Source organism: Pan troglodytes, chromosome 22, assembly GCF_028858775.2.
Source record: "Pan troglodytes isolate AG18354 chromosome 22, NHGRI_mPanTro3-v2.0_pri, whole genome shotgun sequence".
Taxonomy (NCBI): domain Eukaryota; kingdom Metazoa; phylum Chordata; class Mammalia; order Primates; family Hominidae; genus Pan; species Pan troglodytes.
The window spans coordinates 41,376,972-41,404,072 of record NC_072420.2 but is presented as its reverse complement, the minus strand read 5'-3'; the positions used below and the strand labels follow the sequence as shown (position 1 = coordinate 41,404,072).

Genomic DNA, 27,101 nt, shown 5'->3' with positions numbered 1-27,101 from the left:
TAAAGCATACAGTTTAGTGGTTTTTAGTATATTCACAGATAAGGTGCCTTCACCACAATCAATTTTAGCAGGTTTTCATCACTTCAAAAGAAACCCTGTACCTTTTAGCTATCACCCTCCTATCCTGTCCCGTTACCCAGTCCTAACCATAAGTAAGCCACTAGTCGACTTTCTGTCTCTACAGATCTCCCTCTTCTGGACATTTCATATGAATGGAGTCATACAGTATGTGGCCTTTTGTGGCTGTAATTGAGGGTCATCCCCATTGTAGCTTGTGCCAGTTCTTCACTCTATTTTATTGCTGAGTGATATCCCATTGTAAGGCTAAGCCGCATTTTGCTTACCTATTCTTCAGGGGATAGACATGTAGGCTGTTTCCACCATTGGCCATTATACATAATGCTGCTTTAAACATTTGCTCACAGTTTTGTGTGGATGTATGTTTTCATTTCTCCTGGGTATGTGCCTAGTTGTCCTTATTGTCTGCAGGGCTAAGCGCATGCTTTTTAGCTTGGCACCTGACACTCTTTACAATCTTGACTTTACAATCAGCACCCTTCCACGCCTTGGTTATTAGTGTGTCTGCTGGTCTTGGCACAGTGCCAGATACATGGTAGGTGCTGAAGAGTGTTTCCAAGATAAATGAATCTAAGAAACCTGTAGCTCCCTCTCCTAATCGTGCAACACTTTTAGCTGTGCATTGAATTTCCTGCTTCCCAGCACCTTTTTATTTCTCTCCTGACTGGGACAACTCAATGTCCTAATATTTTTTAAGACTTTTGCCTAGAATGTACTTTTCTTTCCTCCTCTGGAAAGTTGTTTCCATTTTTCATAGGTCAGATTAGTTTCTCTATCACTTATGCTTCTGTTGCATTTTGTGAATGTTTCTGTCACAACCTTCGGCAAATAGAATTATAATTGACCTCCCTATGTGAACTAGAGTACCCTTCAGACTGAAATTTCCTTGGCAGTAGTACCAGGACTTGTTATATCTTGCATTACTGGGCCCTTACACAAGACCTGGTACTTAGTAGGTGCTCAATAAATATTGCATCAGTGAATGCTTGTGTCACTGCCTACTGCAAAATTCCTCCCACATCTCCTCTTTTCACCCTGCCCTGTTTGAATTTTAAGAAAAGCTAAAATATTGATTTATTTTCTTTTTGGTGTAACACTCTTCTTTATGTTTGTCACTGGAGCCTTGGTTATGCCATCTGTTACAGGGATGTAAAATATTGAGAAGTCTGCAACTGAAGAAACAATTCTCCAAGGTCCCTCCCATTAGCTCCCTTAGTGTTGGTACCCCAGGATTTTCAACCCTGAATTTCACAAGATTGTGCTGAATGTTTCATTTAGCTTTCTGTTATGAACCCACGGTTATTTTTTAGGAACTTTCACACACACACACACACACACACACACACACACACACACACATAATTCACATTAAGGTTGCCTCTGCCCTTACTGGAGGAAGCAAATGTTACTGTATTAAAGAGCAGGAGGCACTCTATAAAAAGAAGTGCTATTATTTAGGCAGATGGATGGTCCCTTAGATGGAAGAAACAAAAGCTGTTGGAATATAGTTTGGGTTTTCTTTTGCCTGTGGCCATATGATGTGTCTCTTAGAGAATGAGTTTATGTTACATTATTAAACCCTGTGGCATGAAGGAGAAAGACTAATGTAAAGTTCTTTAAAAATATAAGGAGAAGTGACAGTAATCCCCTGTAGGTCGCTTATCTCTTTAACTGCTAGGATTAAACATTTATTTATCATTTTTTTCCTGCAGTCATTTAAATAATTTCACAGGCTGGCTTGTGGAATGAGATTTTCAATAAGAAACTATACATTTAATTAAGCAATGTTTCTTGTATACATTTACATTTTTAAAGTCTTGCTATTCTTAACAAGACTACTTTTAGGATACAAGAGGATAAATTCAAATATGACCAAATTTTGCTTAGTTCAAATTACCCACAGTCGGGTTGATAGAAAAATAATAATGTAGGGGAAAAAAAATAAAAGAATCCTGGTGGAATTAATTAGCCTTGAAGAGTGACAGTTACCTCATTCCTAACAATATGTTTGGGGTAATGTCAGTTTCTTAGAAAGCTCAAATGTAAAATTACAGTGCTACTATCAGCATTTTTATTTGAGTTGAAAACTGCCGTGTTGAACTATTAACTATGCTTCTGATCTGAACCGATTTCTTAGTTAGCAATAATTTTCATATTCTGACTTATGAAGCATTGCTAAAGACTTTAGTTATGGTTGGGAGAGAAAACTATAAAACACTTACGACTTGATGAACACCCCTGCCTCTCTCCTCTGTGGGTAAGATCTATCACTTGTACAAAATGTATTTTTCTCTGCCACCTTTTGACAAATGGTGTTCACTGTGCTTCCCAGCTTAGCCATAGCCCCAACTGGCCCTGGAGGGCAAACTCTTGGTTTCTGCCAGTGATGGAGACCAAGAGAAAAAAGATGGATATTTCAAGTAAGATACCTGGAGGATGCTAAATCTCATGGACACAGCTTCCCCTAGATCTGACTTTCCGGAATAAAGGCAGGCATATAATGAAACTAATATATAGTGATGTGAAAAGGCCTCACTTATTCTGTATGAGTGTGAAGAGTGAAACTTTCATGAATTGTTGTCTTGGTTCATTTTCTGCTACTAAAACAGAATACACAGACTGAGTAAATTATAAACAACAGAAGTTTATTTGGCTCATGGCTCTGGAGGCTGAGAAGTCCAAGGCCATCAGGTGAGGGTCATCCTAGGTGGAAGGATGGAAGACAGAAGCAAGTGCTCAGGATAGAAAGAAAATGGAGGCAGAATGTATTATTTTATAAGGAGCTCACTCCTGTGATAATGACATTAATCCATTTATGAAGGATCTGCCTCTTACGAGTCACCTTTTAAAGTTTCCACCTCCCAGTACCATTACCCTGGTGATTAAATTTCAACGTGAGTTTTGGCAGGAACATTCAAATTGTGGTATTCTGCCCTGGCCTCCCGAAACTTCTAACATACAAAATGCATTCATTTCATCCCAGTACCCCAAAAGTCTTAACTAATTCCAGCATCAGTTTGAAAGTCCAAAGTCTCATCTGAATCAGATATGAATGAGACTCAGGCATGATTCATCTAGAGGCAAATTCCCTCCAGCCATGAGCTATGAATCAAAGCAAGCTATCTAATTCCAAAATTCGATGGTGAGACAGGAACAGGATGGACATTCCCATTCCAAAAAGGAGAAAGAGGCAGGAAGAGGTAACAGGTTTCAAGTAAATCTAAAACCCAACAGAGAAAACAACCTTAAGTTTAAAGCTGGATAAGAAACCCCTTTAATTCCATGTCCCTCACCTGGGGAACACTGGGGTGGGGATTGGGTCCCCAGGGCCTCAGGAAAAGCTGCCTTGATGGCTTTGTTGGGCTCTTGGGCTCAGTTTACCCAGCAGCTCTCATGGGTTGGAGTCTTATGTCTGCAGCTCTCCCAGGCTGATGTTATGTGCTGGTAGCTCTACAGTTCTGGGATCTCAGGGCCAGCCCCACTTCCGTGGCTCCACTAGGCATTACTCTAGTGGACAGTCTCTGCTGCAGCTCTGGCCCATTAATTCGTCTCAGCACCGCCCTAATGGGGACTCTTTGTGCCGGCTCCACCTCTAAAACGAGTCTCTGCCCAGGGCCGCAGGCTTTCTGGGAAGTCTTTGAAGTTTAGGTGGAGAAAGCCATGCCCCACAGCTTTTGCATTCTGTGCACCTGCAGAATTAACACAACATGGATGCCACCAAAGTTTATGATTAGTACCTTCCAGAGCAGTAGGTTAAGCCAGGCCTGGGACCACTTTGAGCCATGGCTGGGGCAGCTGAGGAATACTTTGTCACAATGCAGCGGATAGGTCCTGAGACAGCTTGGGTAGCAAGCCACGGAGAGTGCCCAGGCCTAGTTATTAGCTCATCTAGTTATTAGATTAATGTCTCTTCTGCCTCCCCCTACTTCTTCCTCTATTGCGACAATCTAAAGTTGGTGCTTAGTGTTTAAATGACTGGTTACATGACCATTTAGTTTCTTAACAAGACGTAGTGCTAAAATGCATGAGCTCATTCCAGCATACCAAATCTTGACCACCATATGCCATCCTCATAACTTTCTAACAGTTCTTCCTAATGAAGTTTTCTTTCTAGGCTATAGTAGGCCAGGAATCTCATTACACTTGCTCTTCCTCATCCCCACACCAACATATTTATTGATATATTTACTAACCTTAGTTAAAGAATGAAGTTTTGCCATGTGCACTCTAAGGTATATTTGTGCAAGGAGAGACAGCAATCCTTCCCATCTCTCCTTAGTGAGGTTAGGGGTTAACCTCCTTGGTTTTACTAAATAGAAGTCTACATTCCATATAGGCACACGAGAGCAAGTTTCCTAATGTAACTATGACTCAACACACGTCTCAATGCCCTGCAGGATTGTGTGTCATTGACCACTGTGTTTATACTGATAAACTTTTCTATAATTGAAGCCTTTGGCCCTGGTAACATTTCCATCCTATATGACACCAGTGAAAAGTTAGAGTTTTCATTGGTGCCATATATGGCCTAACAGCCAGAGTGACCCTCAGATCTCACCCCAGTAGTGGACCTGTCAGGTAGATATCATCTGCCAACATCCCCACGGAGGTGTAGGTCTTCAAGTGTGAGATCATCCATGTTATTTCCAGCATTGTTGAACAAGACACTTCTTGAGACGCACAGATTGACAATAGCTTTTGATGCTTCCCCTGATCAAGGAGAAAGAGGCTCTTTTCAGGGGCCCATCTACTTTGGGGACATCTACATTGTGTGTCCCTCACAGGGGAGCAGAATTCACATCAGTATGTAGGCTTTCCTGTTCATAGTGGAAGGGGGCCACAGTTTGTAAGCATCTCTCTATATCAGGACCTCGCTAAAGGCTTTCGTCTGTAACCCCCACCTTCTCTCTCTCTCTCTCTCTCTCTCTCTCTCTCTCTGTCTCAACTTGTATACAGTCAGTTCCTAAACTGTGAGAGGTAATTCCAATCTACTTAGAAGAGATGTAATTTTGTAAAATAGAAATTCCAAAAATACTTTAAAAGGTTACATTATATTATCAACAGAAGTTTGACATACCACATGAATTATGAGATGGGAAAATGAAAAAATATGGGGACGGTGAATGCACCAACTAGCATTTACGAAACACACACAGCTTGCTAGGCATTAGGCTTAGGCCTATGAGCCCATTGAATATGTGAAGTTTAACTAAAAATCAAAATGTTTATATAATAGATAAATGTTAGATTCTTACATGAGTATGTTTTCATAAAACAAACTACACACTGTCACTGTCCAGATTCAATGGGTTCCCAAAAGCATAACAGCCTGAGAGTCTTAGTTGTGTCATTGCCTTATTCAGTGTAATAATTATTGCTTGTAAAAACGTTTTAATCCAGTGAGAATCCAGATTTAGTACTTTCTTCCATCTTGGTGTATTTTATTTATTGCTCATGCTCTATTGGGGAGCTTACATGGGATGTTAGTTGGCACTTTCTGATTACTTTATTTAAAATAGAAAAACATTTCAGAAAGACATGGTTGTAGAGGGTAACTAGCAGAGCCTCATTTGATGTCTCATGTTGAGTTACCTGAAGGGAGATGCTCAGAGGAAGAGTTGCATGCAGAAGGCCTCCTGGGAGTGTATTCTCAAGAGAGACATCAGCGAGGATGTGAGGAAGGCAGAATGAGTGGAGGGAGAAGTTTCTCTGCAAAGCTCTGATGATAGCGGTCTCAGGTGGGATGCACCTTCAGCATTGTTGCAACTTATACACGAGGGGGCCAGGCTTGTGGAGCCACCTTTGACCAGTCATTCCCTGCAGGCCTCAGACAAGGCAGTTCCCTGTAACTTGACTCAACATAGGACCTTTCCGGCTGCTTTGGGGCAGGGTGCATTGGCACTAAAGAGGAAATCTGAAGGGAGCCCCACAGTGTCCACCAAGTGGCAGCAGGGAAGAACATGCTGTGAGTAGAGTCAACCACATCTATTCAGCCTTGTGCCAATGCTTGGATGCTGTGCTTCCTAACAGCAGGGTGGAGACCACCCGCTACCCTCACATTTAGTGAGCAGGTTAAATCTTATTATTATAAGATGAGTCCAATCACCTTTGTAAATAGTGTTAATTTCTTCATCTCTTTCTTACCAAATCATGTCAATTAACTACAGGCAAAGTGAGGGGCTCATGTATTTTATCACATAGACTTAGTAGCAACCCCAGCACATAGCAGGAGCCTGTAACCCCTCAGCTCCACACCACGGAGAAAGACTAGATCTGGAAGCACAGGCCATAGAACCACTCTATACAGAGCTGCCTCTAATCCCCACACAAATGAGGGGGACTGTTATGCCACATTTGGTTCTAAGATGAGAAAACAAAAATCTCAAAAGCCTTCATCAGAAAGACTGAATCTAGTTCTGCCATCTCCTAGCCCTGCGTTCTTGCTCAAGTAACAGCCTGTATCCTGTGTCCTTGGTCAAGTGACAGCCCTGTGAATCTCCATGTCACCGTCTGCAAAGTGGAGCCTTTGTTTACCTAGCAGAGCTGTTATTCATCTCGAGTGTTATAAGGTTGTCTGGTATGCGATACTATGAAGCATACAATAAATGTTATTCTCACTTCTGACCAGTGAAGTTCATTCGAAATATCTGGGGCTTCTCTTCTCTCTTACAAATATGTAAGTAGGTATGCACCTGCTTTAGAAAGTCATGGAGAAGCTCAGATGTGTGACAAGTAGGCCTTCATTATATTTATAAATCTTTTATTTAACTTGTAAATTCTGGAAGTCACGTTTTATTTCTTCACATAACCAACACTCCAGAAACACTTGTTATAGGCCCTTAAATGAATTAAAAGGCCAAATGTGTATGAACACATTTGCTGATACTTACTTGTAGAAGCGAAAAGAGAAACAATTTAAATGAAAAGAGGAGAAAAACAGTTCATAAGAATATGTATAAATTGTGCATTCACTGATATTTACTTGTGAAGTCTGTATAGAACCATGGAATAATGTAGATGATGTATAAAAGAATGAAACAGTTATAAAAATGGTACATTTTATGTATGTACACTTTAACATGATATATAGATAAGGCATGGAGGCAGGTAGACCACAAGGGAAATGTAAAAATCAAAACAGACACTGTAGGCTGGTGGAGTTGAGTCATGCTTTTGTCAAAATTCTCTTTATTGTTATGTCCTATTTTAAATAAAAAGTGTATTGTTGATTTGACATTGTATTTTCTGATAATGGTGCTTTTTTAACATGCTTTACAAAGAACTTAAATTTACAAGAAAAAAAAACCCCATCAAAAAGTGGGCAAATGATATAAACAGACTCTTCTCAAAAGAAGACATTTATGCAGCCAACAAACGTGAAAAAAAGCTCATCATCACTGGTATTAGAGAAATGCAAATCAAAGCCACAATGAGATACCATCTCATGCCAGTTAGAATGGTGACCATTAAAAAGTCAGGAAACAACAGATGCTGGAGAGGATGTGGAGAAATAGGAACGCTTTAACACTGTTGGTGGGAGTGTAAATTAGTTCAACCATTGTGGAAGACAGTGTGGAGATTCCTCAAGGATCTAGAACCAGAAATACCAGCTGACCCAGCAATCCCATTACTGGGTATACACCCAAAAGATTATAAATTATTGTACTATAAAGACACATGCACACATATGTTTATTGTGGCACTATTCACAATAGCAAAGACTTGGAACCAACCCAAATGCCCATCAATGATAGACTGGATAAAGAAAATGTGGCACATACACACCATGGAATACTATGCAGCCATAAAAAAGGATGAGTTCATATCCTTTGCAGGGATGTAGATGAAGCCGGAAACCATCATTCTCAACAAACTAACACAGGAACAGAAAACCAAACACCGCGTGTTCTCACTCATAAGTGGGAGCTGAACAATGAGAACACATGGACACAGGGAGGGGAACATCACACGCCGGGGCCTGTTGGAGTTGGGGAACTAGGGGAGGGAGAGCATTAGGAGAAATACCTAATGTAGATGACGGGTTGATGGGTGCAGCAAACCACCACGGCATGTGTATACCTATGTGACAAACCTGCACATTCTGCACATGTATCCCAGAACTTAAAGTATAATAAAAAATAAAATGTTTTACATATGATTTTCAATTTTAATTGAAAATGTGGCAAATTTCATTCCATAATAACCCTCAGTGAACCTAGTAAAGAGAGCAATTTGATCCCAGCAACAAGATCTAGGCATTCACACATTCAGCTTCCCTTTACTGAGAGTCCAGTGAGAGCTGGGCTCTATGCTCCAGGTAATAGTGGGAGTAAATTAAGACCTTGTCCTCATGAGGCTTATCTCTAGTGGCAGAAGATAGACAATAAGTGAATACAAAATATATACAGTCCAATGGTGGTCAGTGTGGGGAGAGAACAGGGTTTGGGGCATGAGGCAAAAAAACAATCTATTAAAAATTAACATCCAGGATAACTTAACAGTTTGTGTACAAAATGTGAAATTAGGATGGTGCCTTATTTTTTAGTATCAGCCTGTCTGCTCACAGCGTTTTGAGAAAATTTGAATTATTTGGTTTTATTTGAGCCTGCGCCTCATGATTAATTTTCAGGATAACTTTCTGAGGCCAGACATTGAACTGCAAATGTCAAAGGCATGTTTTACTCACCTATGGATCCCTGTGTTGTCTTCTTGCAGTTTTCAGTGAAGACCTACACTCCAGCCTCTACTTTGTCAATGCATCTCTGCAAGAGGTAGTGTTTGCCAGCACCACGGGGACTCTGGTGCCCTGCCCTGCAGCAGGCATCCCTCCTGTGACTCTCAGATGGTACCTAGCCACGGGTGAGGAGATCTACGATGTCCCCGGGATCCGCCACGTCCACCCCAACGGCACTCTCCAAATTTTCCCCTTCCCTCCTTCAAGCTTCAGTACCTTAATCCATGATAATACTTATTATTGCACAGCTGAAAATCCTTCAGGGAAAATTAGAAGTCAGGATGTCCACATCAAGGCTGGTGAGTACAGCTCTGGGCTTTGTTTTTTCTGTGCCTGCTTGGGATGGGAGGATAATGACAATGACAAATAGCAAAATGCCATCGCAGCAGAGAACCAATGAAAACCCCATCATCAGTTCATTCTGACCTTGCTGATGACTTCTTTAAGGGCTCCTTGTTTAGATTTCAAAGTGCCTTACATTGTTGGAACTAAACCTTGAAAGAAAGCAGTGATTAGCAAGTTGGCAAGTTCTAACATCCCAGCCTCCTTATATTTTGTCTAATTTGATACTCTAATTCAAATTTTCAGTGTCTCAAACCCAATGTGTTTGCTTCCACCCCTCCTTTTCCCACTTGCCCTTCCCCTACCCCATCCTAGGAGAGGAGAAAGAGAGAAAAAAAATGACAAATGGTTGAGCTGGAATAAAACCATAGCATCAAGATGTACTGTTATGGAAACAGAATCAATCTAATATCCTTGCTTTCCTTGTGAAATAGAAAGGCTATTTTAACATTTTTGACTATATCACATGTTGCTGAAATGTTGTCAGTACATAAATCCTGAATGGGCTATGTTCCTTTTAACAACATATTGTGTCTTTTTTTAATCACCATTGCTACAAGTCAACCCAGGAAAGAATACTGCCTGAGATACACAGACATCAAGGGCTATATATACAGGACAGATTGTGTGGTTCTATAGATTTAACAAAGCCCTGCAAAACAAACTCACAGCTAGACTCCTGTTAGCAAACAGCATTTTAATTTTTTTAAGTCTAGCTCTGAAATACTTGTGTAGACTGACATAATATAATAGCAGGGCAAAGAGAATGTGACTTTGATTTTTTTCTTATACACCAGGTAGCTGGGGGAGCTTTGCAATAATTTCTTCAGTAAGTGAGTAGGTGCTGGTAGAAGACATCACAACATGAGAAAAATATGAGGTGTTTCTGAATTCCTGCATATGATCTCTTTGATGTAAGCCATCAAACATTAGACTATGACTCATGCTGCTAGCTAGTCATTTTCCCAACTATATTTTGATCTTTGTGACATGCTCATGAATTCCAAGACCTGCATGAGAATTCACATAAGAAAGAAAAAAAGGATTGTCTCTAATCAAGATATATGAAAATTTGATGTGTCAAATAATTACAATGCAATTTTTGTATAGGGACCTCTAAACCTGACAAACAGGGAGATACAGTGAATGACTTTTACTGGGAAGACTGCACATTTTAATGATGTGTTATAAAAGCGTATTTATAATCTACAAAACACCACTTATAGGGAAACCTAGAATTTCAAACAGCTCTATCTGTGCATATTAATCCATTATGTCTGCCTTGGATTTTCTGTCAGATAAAGGAATGAAATGCTTACTCCTGTTTTAACTATCATCTTCTAAATTAGTCATAGAATTCATTGTTTTTGCATGACACTGAAAGTTTTAGAGCATGGAAATTGCATCATCTTGTCTGGCGTCTGTGCTACCTGCCTCTTCCTACCCAGTTGTGCTTTTACTATTTATGTGCTGGCGTTCTTGACATCTGAAACCCTATGGACCATGAATCCAGCATATGGATGACTACTGTATCAGTTTGAGCATATAAGATGGGCAGTCATATTACCCAAATCAAATTTCTCTCCTGATTTCATTTTGCTTTTTATTATGAACACATAATGGTTATAATAATCTTTTAGGTTGTTCACTGGATACTTGAAAATCTTTTTTCATCCTGTTTATGTAAATATGAGTACAGAACTGGAAGCTTGTTCAAAAAGACAGATGAAGGGCATAAATGCTACCCTTTGACAGCTGAAGGGTAGGTTTGAGGGTGATGACTGCTCACTCACGGGGTATCCTCTTCTGTATCAGGTCATCCTAAATGTCTAAATATCCCTGTAGATTGGTGTTTGGATTTTCCTGGAATAAGCTATTAGGTAGAATGACTTCATAATCTTTCCCTTGGCAGCACAAGGGATTCTCATTCTTAATTTTCAGAAATTTTGACCTAGGTCTGGGTGCTAGCAATTGAAGGAAGGTTTACTCATCATGTCTCATTAATCATCAATCCTAGTCCTAACATAAGATATTTTCTTGCCTGTTCTAAGGGCTGGAATGCAGGTGGGCCACTTCAGACAGTATTGCTCCTTACCCAGGCTGCCTTTGCTACAGAGCAAGTAGCAATGAGCCACCTGATCCTGGGCAAGTCAGAAGATTTCTCATGATTGTTTTCTCCTTAGCAGACTGTGCTTGCTTGCTTGCTTTTTTTTTTTTTTTTTTTTTTTTTTGAGACTGGAGTCTCGCTCTGTTTCCCAGGCTGGAGTGCAGTCGCGCGATCTCGGCTCACTGCAAGCTCCACCTCCCGGGTTCACGCCGTTTTCCTGTCCAGCCTCCAGAGTAGCTGGGACTACAGGCACCCGCCACCACACCCAGCTAACTTTTTTGTATTTTCAGTAGAGACGGGGTTTCACCGTGTTAGCCAGGATGGTCTGCATCTCCTGACCTCATGATCTGCCCACCTCGGCCTCCCAAAGTGCTGGGATTACAGGCATGAGCGACCCCGGCCACAAACTGCTTTGTAACATTTGACTAGGACTTTTGCTTGTGGCCGAGATGGAGGTGTGGGAGCCACATTTACCCTTTTATCTGAAACAACCAAAAACCAGTGTCCTGAGGCTGATAGGGTTTAACTCTATGTCCGCACCCAAATCTCATCTTGCATGATAATCCCCATAATCCCCATGGGTCCTGGGAGGGACCCAGTGGAAGGTCATTGAATCATGGGGTAAGTTTCCCCCATTCTGTTCTCGTGAGAGTGAGTGAGTCTCACGAGATCTGATGGTTTTATAAGCATCTGGCGCTTCCGTTGCTTGCATTCATTCTCTCTCCTGCCACCCTGTGAAGAGGTGCTTTATGCCATGATTGTACGTTTCCTGAGGCCTCCCCAGGCAGTTAAAACTGTGAGTTAATTAAACCTCTTTTCTTTATAAATTGCCCAGTCTTGGGTATTTCTTCATAGCAGTGTGAGAATGGACTAATACAACCAACTGAAAAAAAACAACGAGAAATGCAGACAAAATATCTGAAGCAACCGTTTTCAAGACTGGACCTCAGGCAGTAGAGGCAAGCATTCCTTAAGGAGCTGGAAATAAGATGTGTCCTATGCTTGCCTTATGCTTTGGGATAAAGAATATCAAAATCTGCACATAAATTTGTATAGAAACTTTATTCCTAATTGCCAAAACATGGAAGCAACAAAGATGTTGTTTAGTATGTGAGTGGATGGGGATAAAGAATCTCTCCTTGACTGACTTTGGAAAGGCTCCTCTGAGCCCTCCTCTCAACTAGTTCTCAACCTTAGCTTTTCACATCTGGTCTCTTGTCCCCAGCTTTAGCAAGAATCCTGCTAAATCATCCCCTTACTCTTGATACTTGATCACTCTTAATATCTGATCAAGTTCTTCCTGTCCCATCTTTGATGTATACGTGTTTGGCCTGATTTTAGCAAGAATCTGTTAGGCCAGTTTAGCAAGGATCCTCATCCCTTGATGTCTCCTCTTTCTAATTTTCCACCCACTGCTCCCCTCACTGTGTTCATTGGCTATAAACCCTCACTTATCCTTGTTGAATATGAAGTTGAATTACCCTTCCCTGTTGCAGTCATCATAGATGACTCCTACTGGAACAGACATGAATATAATCTTATCTTTTTAATAAGTGTTAGAACATTTTTTTCTGTTCTTTAATATTTTTGAGAGGACATCTCCCTCTCTTGTCCAGGTCGGAGTGCAGTGGTGGGATCATGGCTCACTGCAGCCTCAACTTCTGGGCTCAGGTGATTCCCCTCAGCCTCCCAAGTAGCTGCGGCTACAGGCATAAGTCACCACACCTGGCTAATTCTTTAAAAAATAATTTTTGTAGAGGGTATTCTCACTATGTTACCCAGGCCGGTCTCAAATTTCTGGGCTCAAGCCATCTGCCTGCCTCAGCTTCCCAAAGTGTTGGGATTACAGGAATGAGCCACAGGGCCCAGCTACAATTTTTCTTTAACATTAGAGAAATTATAGTATAAAATGAAGTATTAGTCAGCGATAGAAAAAATGTGCTATCAAGCTATGAAAAGATATGGGGGAAATTTAAATGCCTGTTACTAAGTAAGTGAAAGAAGCCAGTCTGGAAAAGCAACATAGTATACCCTTCCACCTACTTGACATTCTGGAAGAGATAAACTAGAGAGACAGTAGAAAGATCAGTAGTTTCCAGGGGATAGTCAGCAGGGAGGGAGGGTTGAACAGACGGAGCACAGGGGATTTTTAGGGCAGTGAAACTGTTCTGTATGATACTGTAATGGTGATACCTGCCATTATGCATAGAACTTACAACATAGAGTGAAACTTAGTGTGAACTATGGACTTTAGTTAATAATAATAATGTATAAATATGAGTTTATTGTCACAAATGTATCACATTAATGCAAGATGCTAATAAAGAAATTAAAGGATGTGGCAAGAGGGAGAATATGGGAACCTGCTGTGAACTTTTCTCTAAACCTACAACTGCTCTAAAAAAAAATTAAGCTTTATTCAAAAAAATTAAAACATGCTTCAGGAAGCTTAATGACAAATTAAGCCCCAAGGGAAGGGATGGTGAAATTTAAAAAGAAGTGGAAAAATGCAGGCCAAAATTTTCCAAATTTGTTGAAAACTATAAACCCACAGATCCAAGGAGCTCAACAAACCCCAAGCTCAAGACACGTGAAGAAAAAATGCACAAAGGCACATCATAATATAATAAAATTGCTCAGCGCAATAATAAAATATCAAAAGCAGCTACAGAAGAAAGGCATATTACACACAAAGGAACAAAGATAAGAATGACAGTAGACAGGATTTTGTTGTTGCTGTTGGGTGTGTGTGTGTGTGGATGTGTGTATATGTGTGTTTTATGAGACAGGGCCTTGCTCTGTCAACCAGGCTGGGGTGCAGTGGGGTGATCATCGCTCACTGCAGCCTCAGCTTCCCTGGCTCAAGTGATCCTCCCATCTCAGCCTCCCAAGTAGCTGGGACCAGCGGTGCGTGCCGCCACATCAGGCTGATTTTTATTTTTATTTTTGTAGAGATGGAATCTCGCTATGTTGCCCAGGATGGTCGCTAACTCCTGGGCTCAAGAAGTTGCCCTGTCTTGGCCTCCCAAAGTGCTAGGATTACAGGCAAGAGTGGAAGTAAATTTATAAAATAATGGTGAGATGAAGGCTTTCTCAGACACAAAATAGCAGAAAATTTATCATCAGCTGAATCCTACTACAAGAAATCTTAAAGGAAGTTCTAGAATCAGAAGAAAAAAATGACACCTGATCAAATCTTAGATCTACTCAAAGGAAAGAACTGCAATGAAAATGGTAACTACATGAGTATCTAAATCAGATTTTTTTAAAAATTGCAATATTTTAAAAAATAATTGGCTATTTAGACAAAAATAATAACAATGTCTTAGGTAGTTTGTAACATAGGTAGAAGTAAAACTTATAGCAACAATAGCATTAAGGCCTACAGTGAAGACATGGGAGTGTAATATTGGAGGTTATTTTGCTATATGTGAAGTTGTGTAATGTCACCTGAATATAGATGGTGATAAGTTACAAATGTATACTACAAAACCTAAAGCAACCTCTAAAATAACAAAACAGAGTTATAGCTAATAAGCCCACAAAGGAGAAAAAATAGAATCATTAAAAAATCCTCAATCCAAAACAAAGAAGAAAATGATAAGAAAAAGGAAACACGGTAAAAAAATATATATATCAAATAGCAAAATGATAAACCTAACCGTATCAATATCCACATTAAATTTAAATGTTCCAGTAACCTGAATTATAAGGCAGAAATTGCCAGATTGGATTTAACACTGCTTAAAAGAAACATTCTTTAAATACAAAGGCACAAATAGCTTAAAAGTAAAAGGATAAAAATGATATACCATCCTCATCAAATCAAATCAACCTAATTAAAGTAAAACATTGAAAGAAAGCTAGAATAGCCACATTAATATTAAGCAAAGTGTATTTCCAAACAAATACACTGTTTGCTCAGAGCATCTTGCATTAGTGTGATACATTTGTGACAATAAGCTCGTATTTATACATTATTATTAACTGAAGTCCATAGTTCACATTAAATTTCACTCTATGTTGTAAGTTGTATGCATAATGGCAGGTATCACCATTACAGTATCATAAAGAACAGTTTCACTGCCCTAAAAATCCCCTGTGCTCAGAGCTAAAGCAGTTCATTTCATAATGTAAAGGGGGGAGGTGAAGAGGATATGACTATTGTAAATGTTTATGTACCCAACAACAAAACTTCAAAATACATAAAGTAAAAATGGATAGAACTGCAATGAGAATCAGACATATCAAAAATTATAGCCGGAGATTTCAATACTCCTAGTTCAATAATTGGTAGAAGTAGACAGAAAATCAGTAAGAATAAAAAAACACGTGAATGACACTATCAATCAATTTGATGTAATTGACCTTTAAATAAAGAACATTCTATCCAACAACAGCACAATATAAATTCTCTTCTGAGACACACAGACATTTACTAATATAGACCATACTCAGAGCAACAAAACAAATCTCAGATAAATTTGTTTTAAATTCAAGTTGTATAAAATACGTTGTTTGATCATAATGAAACTAAATCACTAACAATAACATCTCTGAGAAATAACCAAGTACCTGAATACTAAATAGCACACTTTTAAATGATCTGTGTCAAAAAAAAATTCAGAAAAAAATTTGAAGAAGGAAATTAGAAAGTTTTTTCAACTGAATAAGAAATGAACACACAATATATATGAATTTGGGGAGTGCCACTAAAAAAATAGGGAGATTTTATTGCTCTAAAAAACTTATATTAGAAATTTTAAAAAATGTCTTAAATAGTGGTCTCAGCATCCATTTTAAACTGAAAAACAGGATAAAACTAAAACTATAAGCAGAAAGCAAACAATGAAGATCAGAATGGAGATCAATAAATTATAGAACAGAAAGAAACAATAGGGGAAATCTATGAAACTAAAAGTTCTTAAAATTGGTGTGTTTTTCACCAGAAAAGTGAGAGAGTTGGTAAATGACTAATACCAAGAATGAGGGAGATAACGTCACTTTATCTTCTACAGGTATTAAAATGATACTAAGAGAACATTAAGAAAAGTAGATGAAATAAAATATTTTTTGAGAAACACAAACTATCAAGACACACTCAAGGAAAAACAGATAAACTGAATAGCCCTATATCTATTAAAGAATTTAAATTTATTGGTAAAAATTCTCTACAGTAAAATTCCTGGCTCAAATGGCTTCACTATTGAACTCTACTAATCCTTTAAGAAAGAAATAATAATTTTGGCCAGGCACAGTGGCTCATGCCTGTAATCCCAGCACTTTTGGGAGACCAAGGCAGGAGAATCACTTGAAGTCAGGAGTTCAAGACCAGCCTGGCCAACATGGTGAAAATCCATCTCTACTAAAAACACAAAAATCAGTCAAGTGTGGTGACACATGCCTTTAGTCCCAGCTACTTGGGAGACTGAGACAGGAGAATTGCTTGAACCCAGGAGGCGAAGGTTACAGTAAGCCAAGATTGTGCCACTGCATTCCAGCCTGTGTGACAGAGTGAGGGAGACTCCATCTCAAAAAAAAAAAAAAAAAGAAAGAATAAAAATTATAAACAAATTCTTCCAGAAAATTGAGGAGAGAGTATTTCCCAAATCATTTTATGAAGTTAGCATTACCCTAATACATAAACAAGATATAAGAAAACTAAAGACAAGTATCTCTTCTGACTATACATGTAAAAATTCTAAAAATTTAACAAATTGAATCCAACAACATATAAAAGGAATAATACATTATGACCACAAAGGCTTATATTCATAATGCAAGGTGAGTTTCACATTTGAAAATTAATCAGTGTAAACCATGTGATCATTTCAACAGACACAGAAAAGCATTGATGAAACCCAACATCCACTAATGATTAAAAGAACTCTCAGAAAACCATCAATAGAAAGGAACTTCCTCAATCTGATAAAAAGCAACTACGAAAATCCTGCTATAGCAAACATCATACTTGTCAAAGATTAAATGTTTTCACCCCCAAATGAAGAACAATATCAAAGTGTATGCTCTCACCACTTCTATTCTACATCGTACTGGAGGTTCTATCCTGTGCAGTATGACATGCTATAAGCAGATGTGCTGTGACCCAGACCTTCTTGTTTTATTTCTAGAGCATAGGCAAAGTAGATTTGTCATAATTAATTCTAAGAAATAATTTTAGAATTATTGAAATGGTAAATGAGCATTGACTTCATCTTAGTCATCAGCTGCATTAGCCCTTAACAAGAATCAGCTTGTTTTTTGAAGCGTTGAGGCTAGGCATTGACTTCTCCTCTCTAGCTATGAAAATCCTGGATGGCATTTTCTTTTAATAGAAGGATATCTTCTGTACATTGAAAATATATTGTTTAGGGCAGCCACCTTCATCATTGACATTAGTTGGAGCTTCTAGATAACCTGCTGCAGTTTCTCCATCAACACTTGCTGCTTTACCATGCATTTGTATGTTATAAAGATTGCTTCTTTCTTTAAATCTCAGTAGCCAACCTCTGCTAGCTTCCAGTGTTTCTTCTGCAGCTTTCCCACCCCTCTAAGCCTCCCTGGAATTGAAGAGAGCTAAGGACTTAGTTTGATTTAGGCTTTCGCTTAAGGCAATGTTGTGGCTAGTTTAATCATCTCTCCAGATCTTCTATCTACTCAAATTTTCTCCACACCACCAATAAGGTAGTTTCACTTTCTTATCATTTGTTCGCTGAAGTAGCACTTTTCATTTCCTTCAAGAACTTTTCCTATGCATTTACAACTCGGCTAAATGCACAGAAGGCCTAGCTTTCAGCCTGTCTTAGCTTTTGATATGCCTTCATCACTAAGTTTAATCATTTCTAGATTTTGATTTAAAGTAAGAGATATGAGACCATTTCTTTCACATGAATACTTAAAGACCACTGTAGGGTTATTTATTGATTTAATTTCAGTATTGTTGTGTCTCAAAAAAAGGGATGCTTCAGGAGAGGGAGAAAGATGGAAAATGGCATGTCAGTGAGGTGGGCAGAGCACATATGACCTGTATTGATTAAGTTTACTATCTTCTGTAAATGTGGTTTGTGGCTCCGCAAAACAATTACAATAGTAATATCAAAGATCACTGATCAATGATCACCATAACAGATATAATAATAATTTTAAAAGTTTGAAATATTGTAAGCATTACCAAAATATGACAGAGACACAAAGTGAGTTCATGCTGCTGGAAAAATGGTGCTGATAGAGTTGCATGATGCAGGGTTTCCACAAATCTTCAACTTGTAAAAAACATAATCTCTCCGAAGTACAATAAAATGAGTATTTCATGTGAGAAACACACATACAGCCATCCAGATGCAAAGAATGGACTCAGAGACACGAAGAACAGCAGAAGCGACTCTTTTTTTTTTTTTTTTTTTTAGACGGAGTCTCGCTCTGTCGCCCAGGCTGGAGTGCAGTGGCGCAATCTCAGCTAACTGCAACCTCTGCCTCCCGGGTTCAAGTGATTCTCCTGCCTCAGCTGCACTAGTAGCTGGGATTACAAGCATGCGCCACCACGCCTGGCTAATTTTTGTATTTTTAGTAGAGATGGGGTTTCACCATGTTGGCCAGGCTGGTCTTGAACTCCTGACCTCAGGTGATCTGCCCACCTCGGCCTCCCAAAGTGCTGGGATTACAGATGTGAGCCACTGCACCCAGCCTAAGCAAGACTTTTGATGCAAGATCAGGCGCCTGGTAGGCAGGCACACCCAGGGCAGGTAGAGCAGGTAATTTATCGCCTAGCAAGCAAGTCCCTCCGCCAGTTCCTCATTAGTTGAGTACTATGGAGTTACAATCTTCCTGGACATCGCCTAAGTTTCATTATCCCCCTTTTAAAGTTATAACCCAATCCCCTTCCCCACTTAAGTTTTGATTTCCCAATAACAAAACTTTCTTCCCTTTTATGGGCTGACCCCTCCTCTACATTCTGTCTGCTTATTGTGACCTTCTAGGTGCATGAGCCATGCAATTTGTTACATCTGCAGGCTGGCTGCCAGTGCTTAGATTTATTATGCCTTGAAAATGGACCATTTAAAATGTTTTCTCACATTCGCTGCTGTCAATGTAGACCAACCGTGTGATCTCTTGCTCAATAAATAAGCCATGTGTGTGTAATCAAAGTAAAGTTGATTTCAGTTTTAAATAACTTCTTATAAGATGCTTTTTGTAAGCTTCATGGTAACCACAAAGTAAAAACCTATAGTAGATATGCTAAAAATATAAAGAAGTATGAAAGAAATTGAAGAGGACACACGCACACAAAATGAAAGTTATTTCATGTTCATTGATTGGAAGAATTAATATTGTTAAAATATCTATACTACTCAAAGTGATCTACAGATTCAAGGCCATCCCTACCAATGACATTCTTCACAGAAATAGAAAAAAAAAATCCTTAACTTTGTATGAAACCACAAAAGACTCCGAAATGCTAAAGCAATCCTGAGCAAAAAGAACAAAGCTGTAGGTATCACACAGTCTAATTTCAAAGAATACAACACAGGTGTAGTACTGGCATACTATAGCATAGTACTGACATAAAACAGACACATAGACCAATGGGATAGAATAGAGAATCCAAATATAAGTCCATGCGCTTATACCCAAATCATTTTTGACAAAGGTACCATGAACACACATTCAGGAAAGGGCAAGCTCTTTAAAAATTAGTGCTGGCAAAACTGGGTATCTATATGCAAAAGAATGAAACTAGATCCCTGTCTTTAACTGTGTATGAAAATCAACTCAAAATGGGCAAAATACTTAAATTAAGTCTTGAAACTATGAAACTACTGAAAGAAAACACTAGGGAAACACTATAGAAAATTAGTCTGGGCAAAGATTTTTGGGGTAAGGCCTCAAAAGCACAGGCAACAAAAGCAAAAATAGACAAATAGGATTACATCAAGCAGAAAAACTCTGCACAGCAAAGAAAATAAAAATCAGCAAAGTTGAAGAGACAACATGCAGAATGGGGAGACTATTAATATTTGCAAACTCTCCATCCAACAAGAATATAATGATGGATGAAACTGGAGGTTGCTATGCTAAGTGAGTTAAGCCAGGCTCAGACAGACACACATTACATGTTTTCACTCACATATGGGATCTGGAAAAGTGGATCTTATGGAGGTGGAGAGTGGAATGGTGGATACCAGAGGCTGGGAAGCAAGGGGATGAGGAGAGGGGTTAAAGAGTAGTTGGCTGAGGGGTATAAAAATACAGTTAAATAGAAGGAATATGTTCTAACATTTGCTGGCACAGTAGGGAAATTATAGTTAATAATTTATTGTATATTTTTAAATTGCTAGAAGAAAAAAGATTTACTGTGCTCCCAACACAGGGAAAAGATTGAAGTGATTGATATTCCAATTACCCTGATTTTATGATTATATATTTTTACGGGTATGAAAACATCACATGTACCCCCGGAATATGTAGAACTCTTATATCACAATGAAAATATTTGATTAAAAAAATAAATAGGCCTGATTTTGTTTCAAAGTCATATTACCAGAGATTTTTTTTTCTTCTGATCTAAAAAGATGACAAATTTTACTGAATGAAGGCTAAAATGATTGCAGTGGACCCTACTGGCATCCCTGAATCAGATCCCCCAAGATCTGTGCGCTGGTTGCTAAGAACATGAACCTGCAGCCTTCAGAGGATTGCTTGGGCACTGGAACAATTCACAGAAACAAGAGTGGGAAATGCCTGGGAGTTCCATTCTTCTGAGGCCAGCCCTAAGCCAATGAAAGACAGCTACAACAGGGGATCCCAGCTCCTCTGCATGACCGAGCATGTCAGGCGTGGCTGGGACTTCACCTGAAACCACACGCCTGCTTTGCTGCTTCCCTCCCTGCCCTACTCACACTTTCCCTGCCTCTCAGGGGATTGTGTCCTTGCTCAGTCGCTTGAACCCAGCTCCTCCTTTTGGGGTCGAATAAGGAGAAGGGACGGGGAGTGTGCAGTTTTCTTCTGATCCCCGTTCTCTCTGAGCGAGCTGGGGTTCAGAGCACCACAGTGCTGTCCCTGCTTTAAGAAGATCTGGGCTCTCTGGGGAGAGCCTAACTTACGACACCAAGCACAGTACTTAGATAATACTCTGTCTTATAATGCAAATGTCAATCAAATTTAAAACAAAGTGTATTTTTTTTTTGCCTGCATCTCAGGTTTCTAGCCCAGTGTCTGTTACTGCAACAAAGTTAGCAGTAGTTGGATGTAGAATGAAGATCAAGGCTGCACCCCTGTCTTCGGGGCTGACTATGGGCTCAGGAAACTCACATGGCCCTCTGAGAGATATATCGCCATAGACAGCAATGTTGGTGTCTTAAGTTATGGAGGCCTCAGGAACAAACAATGCTCTATTACAAAGATTAGGAGCTTTAATAAAACCCTGATTTGCATTTTTTAAAAAAACTATAGATAGTGGCTATAAATTCAAATGTGCATACATGTATATTCTATAAAAGGATTAGAAGTTCTCCCAGAATGGAAGCTCTGTCTTTCTATATATTCAGTCTCAAAATACGTATTGAACACCTCTTGTGTGCCAAGTATTTTCTAAGATAATTTTTTAAAGGCTCACTGCACAGGCTATCTTTGTGGAATGAGTAATCGAATAAGGAGAAGGGACGGGGAGTGTGCAGTTTTCTTCTGATCCCCATTCCCTTTGAGCGAGCTGGGGTTCAGATCACCACAGTGCTGTCCCTGCTTTGAGAAGATCTGGGCTTCTTGGGACTGACCTGGAGGTTGGAGAAGCAAAAGTCACACAGGTTTAAAATTGTGACTACTAAGGTGTCCTGGTACTGGTGAGGGCAGTGGGTAGCTAGAGAGGAGAAAACTCCATGATATGTGGGTAAGTGCTGGGACTGAGGAGTTTCCTAGGACACTGGACATTGGGTGGTAACACTGGGAATGTCCCCGGTCAGTCACCCCATATTTTTATGGCTCCTGTGATCCCATCTAGTGTGGGCTGTACACCTGGTGGGAAGGCATTTCCCGTGTCTCCCGGTAAACAGATGAACATCTTATCTTCTCACTTTCTTGTCTGATACATGGAACTTGACCCCTTTCCTTGATTTCTATTAAAAATTATCCTACTTGAGTCATTAATGTTTGAAGCAGAGTCTGCGGAAGGTTTGGGTAGACAGAGTGATTTTATTGCAAAGAAACAAGCATCACACAGACAAAGGAGCTTAAATTGAAATCATTCCCCTGCTTAGGGGCACTATTCCTGTGACGGTAGACTCTCTCTGTTGACCAGTCCCTCTTTCTCCTCTGTCCTCCATCCTCCTCTTCTCCTGTCTGTCTTCTGCTTCTCACCATGCCCAGATTCTCACCAATGAGTTTGATTAGTTTGCCTATATCTTCGTTGTCTCTTTCTAATCTATTACCGTAGACCTCAGCTCCCAGCAAAGGTTTACTTATGCAGGAGCCTTCCTGTACAAAGTCAGTTCCCTCCTCTCGGTGTAAGGATGTTGTTGCTGAGGTCAGTCTCTTGGGCGCCCTGAATTTTTGCCTAGTGGACCCCCTGCAGGAGGTGTGGAGTTGCTGCCTGGACCTTCACCTCATGCCGCTTGGGGATTACAGTGATGGGGGTCGCAGAAGATTTCAATACTTGGAAAAATCTGTCTGGTTAGATACAATAATGAAGAAATTCTCCAAGTTGGGGAAAAACGGCTAATGTTACAAGTGGAAACTGGAGAGGAAGGCTTTCATGAAAGACATGCTTTACTACAAAAATGCTCAGCATATCACAAGGTTAGCCCGACCTTAACAGTCCTCTTCTAAAGAGCTCACCTCTGCCTACTGGGAGATTTCCCTTGAGAAATTCACCTTTAGCTTTGTTGGTGCGTTATACCTTTTGAAACCATTTTCATGGCACATATTTGTCCAGTAAGTGATTGATTCTTTAAGTGAGCTGGTTAGATGATTAGACAATAAGTTATCTCTATGGATATCTTAGAAAATCATAGACTTATAGGATTTAGACCTTGAAGAGGTTCCCACCACAATGCCCTCATTTTAAATTTGAGGAAAACAAAGCTCTAAAGAAGTAAGGCTGGCACATCTAATTGGGACTATATTCATCAGTGTCTTATTTCCCTGGAGACAGATCTTCCCCAACCCTGGGGATCCATCTCTGGCTGTTGGTAAGTGTGGCCTTACCCAACCTGCTTCTAGCAGACACTGTTGAATTTTCACCTACGTTAACTGATTCACCACAGTCACCCTAGGGGGCAGATGCTACCAACATCATCCCCATGGTATAGACGGTGAGAGGATTTGCTCACTGCCCCACAGTCAGGGAGTGGCCGAGCTTGGATTTGAACCCAGGCAGTTGGGCCTGCTAGGTAGGTTCTGAACACGAGTACCACCCTGCCTCTGAGCCCAGACATCAAGGACGTGGAAGTCCACTCTGCAGTCTTTCTGGGATGCTCCTATCATGGGAGTGTTTGGGCAGGCTGTCTAATCAACATCCTTCCCTAAACAATGGGAAGCAGGATCAGTGTTTCCCAAACTGCTTTGCAACTGTCGTTTAAAAATTTACTAATGAAAAATTATTTTAATTGTCTCAGAGTTCTCAAGGCTTCCCAGAAAAATTGCCTTGCCTGAATTTTTTATTCATTTTTTGCAGTCAGAAAAAAAATCTTCCTCGGCCCTTAGAGGACTAATAGCAGTTTGCCGTCATCATAACTTTGCAGAGCCAGTAACCTTTCTTTCATGAAGCTATTTCCTATCTCATGATACCTTCAGGGGGTCTATTAACTATTTTAGATTATACTCTGGCCCCTTGGTATAGAGTGTAGTGTATTTTTTTTTCTTCACCCAGGCTGGAGTGCAGTGATATGATTATAGCTCACTGCAGCCTCAACCTCCCAGGCTCAGGTAATCTCATTTCAGCCTCCCAAGTAGCTGGGACTACAATCACACACCACCATGCCCAGCAAATTTTTTGTATTTTTAGTAGAGATGGGGTGTTGCCATGTTGCCCAGGCTGGTCTTGAACTCCTGGGCACAAGGGATCTACCCATCTTGGCCTCCCAAAGTGGTGGGATTACAGGCATGAGCCACCTTACCCAGCTATGTATTGTTAAGGGAATGAATGTTTTCTTAAGTCAGGCGATGAAAGACGTGAAATGTAGGCATCTTAACTGTTTTCCACAAAGATATGTTATGCAATTGATGTGTGTGTGCTGCAGTGTATATGTTACAATGAGATACTCTCAGAATGAGCCTGTTGACCGTGTGCCTTACTGATGTCCTCTTTCTGCCTTCCAGTTTTACGGGAGCCCTATACAGTCCGTGTGGAGGACCAGAAAACCATGAGAGGCAATGTTGCGGTCTTCAAGTGCATTATCCCCTCCTCGGTGGAGGCATACATCACTGTCGTCTCATGGGAGAAAGACACTGTTTCACTTGTCTCAGGTAGGCTTTGCGTCTCCAGGGTGCAGGACACCACGCTCACCTTCTGAAAAGGTTATTTCAGAGATGGAATCGGGTCTCCGTTTATGTGTTCATCATAATTCAGAATTAGTATTCTTAAGGTTGATGCTATTTTGTAAGTAAACCTGAAATAAGTGTTTTGTATTGGCTTATAATGGCTTGATTCAGACATCCTTTGGTGGGTTGACTGATGAAGAGAAATTAGTTACCGGCACTGTAACTGTAGCCATAGTGTTAACTTTTTTGAGAAAATTCTGGTTTTATGTCTGCTTCTGAAAACAAGGTAGTAGTATTTTGCATCTGTGAGAGACCTCAGCATTGCATATATAGCTGACATTCTGAAACTAAAATCTGGAAAATGGAAGCCCTGTTTTCATGCCCTTTTGGTGCTTTCCAATGTCTTGAGAGTTATGTTGTATCTCTGACCTATTTCTTGAAGATTCTACTAAGAATATATATGTAGCAATGAAATGTATATTTGCATATGAATAATTTCTTGGCTTATATTTGGTGTGTAGAAAAGACAAAATTTAAATTTAGCCTCCAAGAAACTGCAGTTCTTCATTTCTAATGGTGTTGATTTCTTGCTCTGTGCTATTTACCTGGAAAGGCGACTGTCCGCGTGATGCGTGGTGCTCCTGTTCTTACATCCTTGGATAATGACTGTTGGCATATCTCAAAATGTGTTGGCTGCTTTCGGAAAAGAATTGTGAGGAGCATAGTCTGTGTTCTGATGTGGATTATAAATAGTTGCCTTTTTTAGACATGTCTGTATGCCCTCACATGCAGGTGCACACACGCACAACACACATGTTAACAGACTTCTTGACTAAGCAACATTTTATCCATTTATAGAGAGCAGAATTTGGAACTAAACCCTCATGGTGACACACCGTTTTTGTTTTTCAGCTTATCGATTAGCTAGAGAGGTTGGTTACTGTACACCACCACCAGAAGGCATTTAAGAGATCCAAATCAAAGTTGAAATACATTGCCATCATAGCACATTACAGGAATCTAGGATATAATGGAAGTCTTAGTTTTTATGAAAACATTGTCTTTACAGTGAATTCAAAACCCCTCACACTTCAATGAACAATACATTCCTTGCTGTTACGTTGACTAATCATCATAATTTAACTTAGGGTGTTGAAAAATACTAAGCTTAATAACTCAAATGCGATTGTAATCATCAGAATAGAGACTCACTTATACATTTTTATTTGCTAATTTTCAGTGTTGAAACATCTTCATCTTCTCTCCTTAGGGGTCGTGTTAGTTTTCTTAATGGCAAATGGAAGGATTTGATGACAGTCATCTGGCTAAGCTCGGAGTCAAAGGGGAGAGGCCCTCAAATTTATATGGCAAGGGAGTATAGGTTCAGGGAGTGGAAGAATTGGGAGCTACCTTTTCAATCTTCCGGACTTGGTGACCTAGGATAGAGACTTCACCATCTTTTAACCCTGTCATCCAAATTTTCAGCCTCATGGTCTGCTCTGGCAGAGGAAGAGAGCATGGGAGAATTACAAACGCCTTCTTAGTGCTTCCACTTGGAGGTGACACATGTTATCTCTGTTCATATTTAATTGGCCAAAGCAAGTCTCACGGCCATGCCTGACCTCAATGGGGCATGTGCCTGAAGGAAGAGGAGAACTGGAAATCTGGGTGAGAAATTGAAATATCTACCAGGAGGATTTTTTTAACTTTTATTTTAAGTTCAGGGGTACATGTGCAGGTTTTTTACACAGGTAAACTTGTGTCATGGGGGTTTGTTGTACAGATTATTTCGTCACCCAGGTGTTAAGCCTAGTACCCATTAATTATTTTTCCTGATCCTCTTCCTTCTCCCACCCTCCACCCTGAAGTAGGCCCCAGTGTGTGTTGTTCTTCTCTATGTGTCCCTGTGTTCTCATCATTCAGCTCCCACTTACAAGTGAGAACATGTTCTACCAGGAGGATTTTTGAATCTCTTTGGTTATGCATAATACGTGTGTTCTTTTGTTTTTAGACATCTTTAATTAGCAGCATCCTCATTGTTCTTGTTTCACCTTTTTGCAATCTCTGTGAACAGACTTTATTTTCCTTCAAATGTGAACCTAACTAAATAAAAAAAAGGAAATGTGTATCTAGTGAGGGGATGATGCTGGCATGCAATATAGAATTTATGCCCCTCTGATAGGAACTGTTAAAGCCCATGTCCTCTCCTCAGTCAGACACTGGAGCTTCATCCTTTCATACAATTTTAAATGCAAAAGTTTTGGAGAAGCGCTTGGTTTGTACTTCACAACAGCATCTAGAAAATAAATACAACACAGGTGTTTATCTTATTAAGGAATACATCAGTAAGAAGCTTTGGTTTGTTTGTAA

The 27,101-nt window shown here is 39.8% G+C and overlaps 1 protein-coding gene across 4 annotated transcripts in view; it reads left to right on the top strand.

Moving 5' to 3' along the window:
- Window positions 1–27,101, top strand: part of DSCAM (DS cell adhesion molecule) — a 939,729-nt gene that overhangs the window by 237,145 nt on the left and 675,483 nt on the right. For 3 of the 4 annotated variants that reach the window (XM_054675091.2, XM_054675090.2, XM_016938555.4), the window contains 2 exons: window positions 8,794–9,111; window positions 24,570–24,716. In XM_054675091.2, coding sequence (XP_054531066.1) covers window positions 8,794–9,111; window positions 24,570–24,716 — 465 coding nt within the window. Of the gene's footprint in view, window positions 1–8,793; window positions 9,112–13,476; window positions 14,496–24,569; window positions 24,717–27,101 lie in introns of those variants that run through there. The other variant, XM_054675092.2, reaches the window with a different exon arrangement.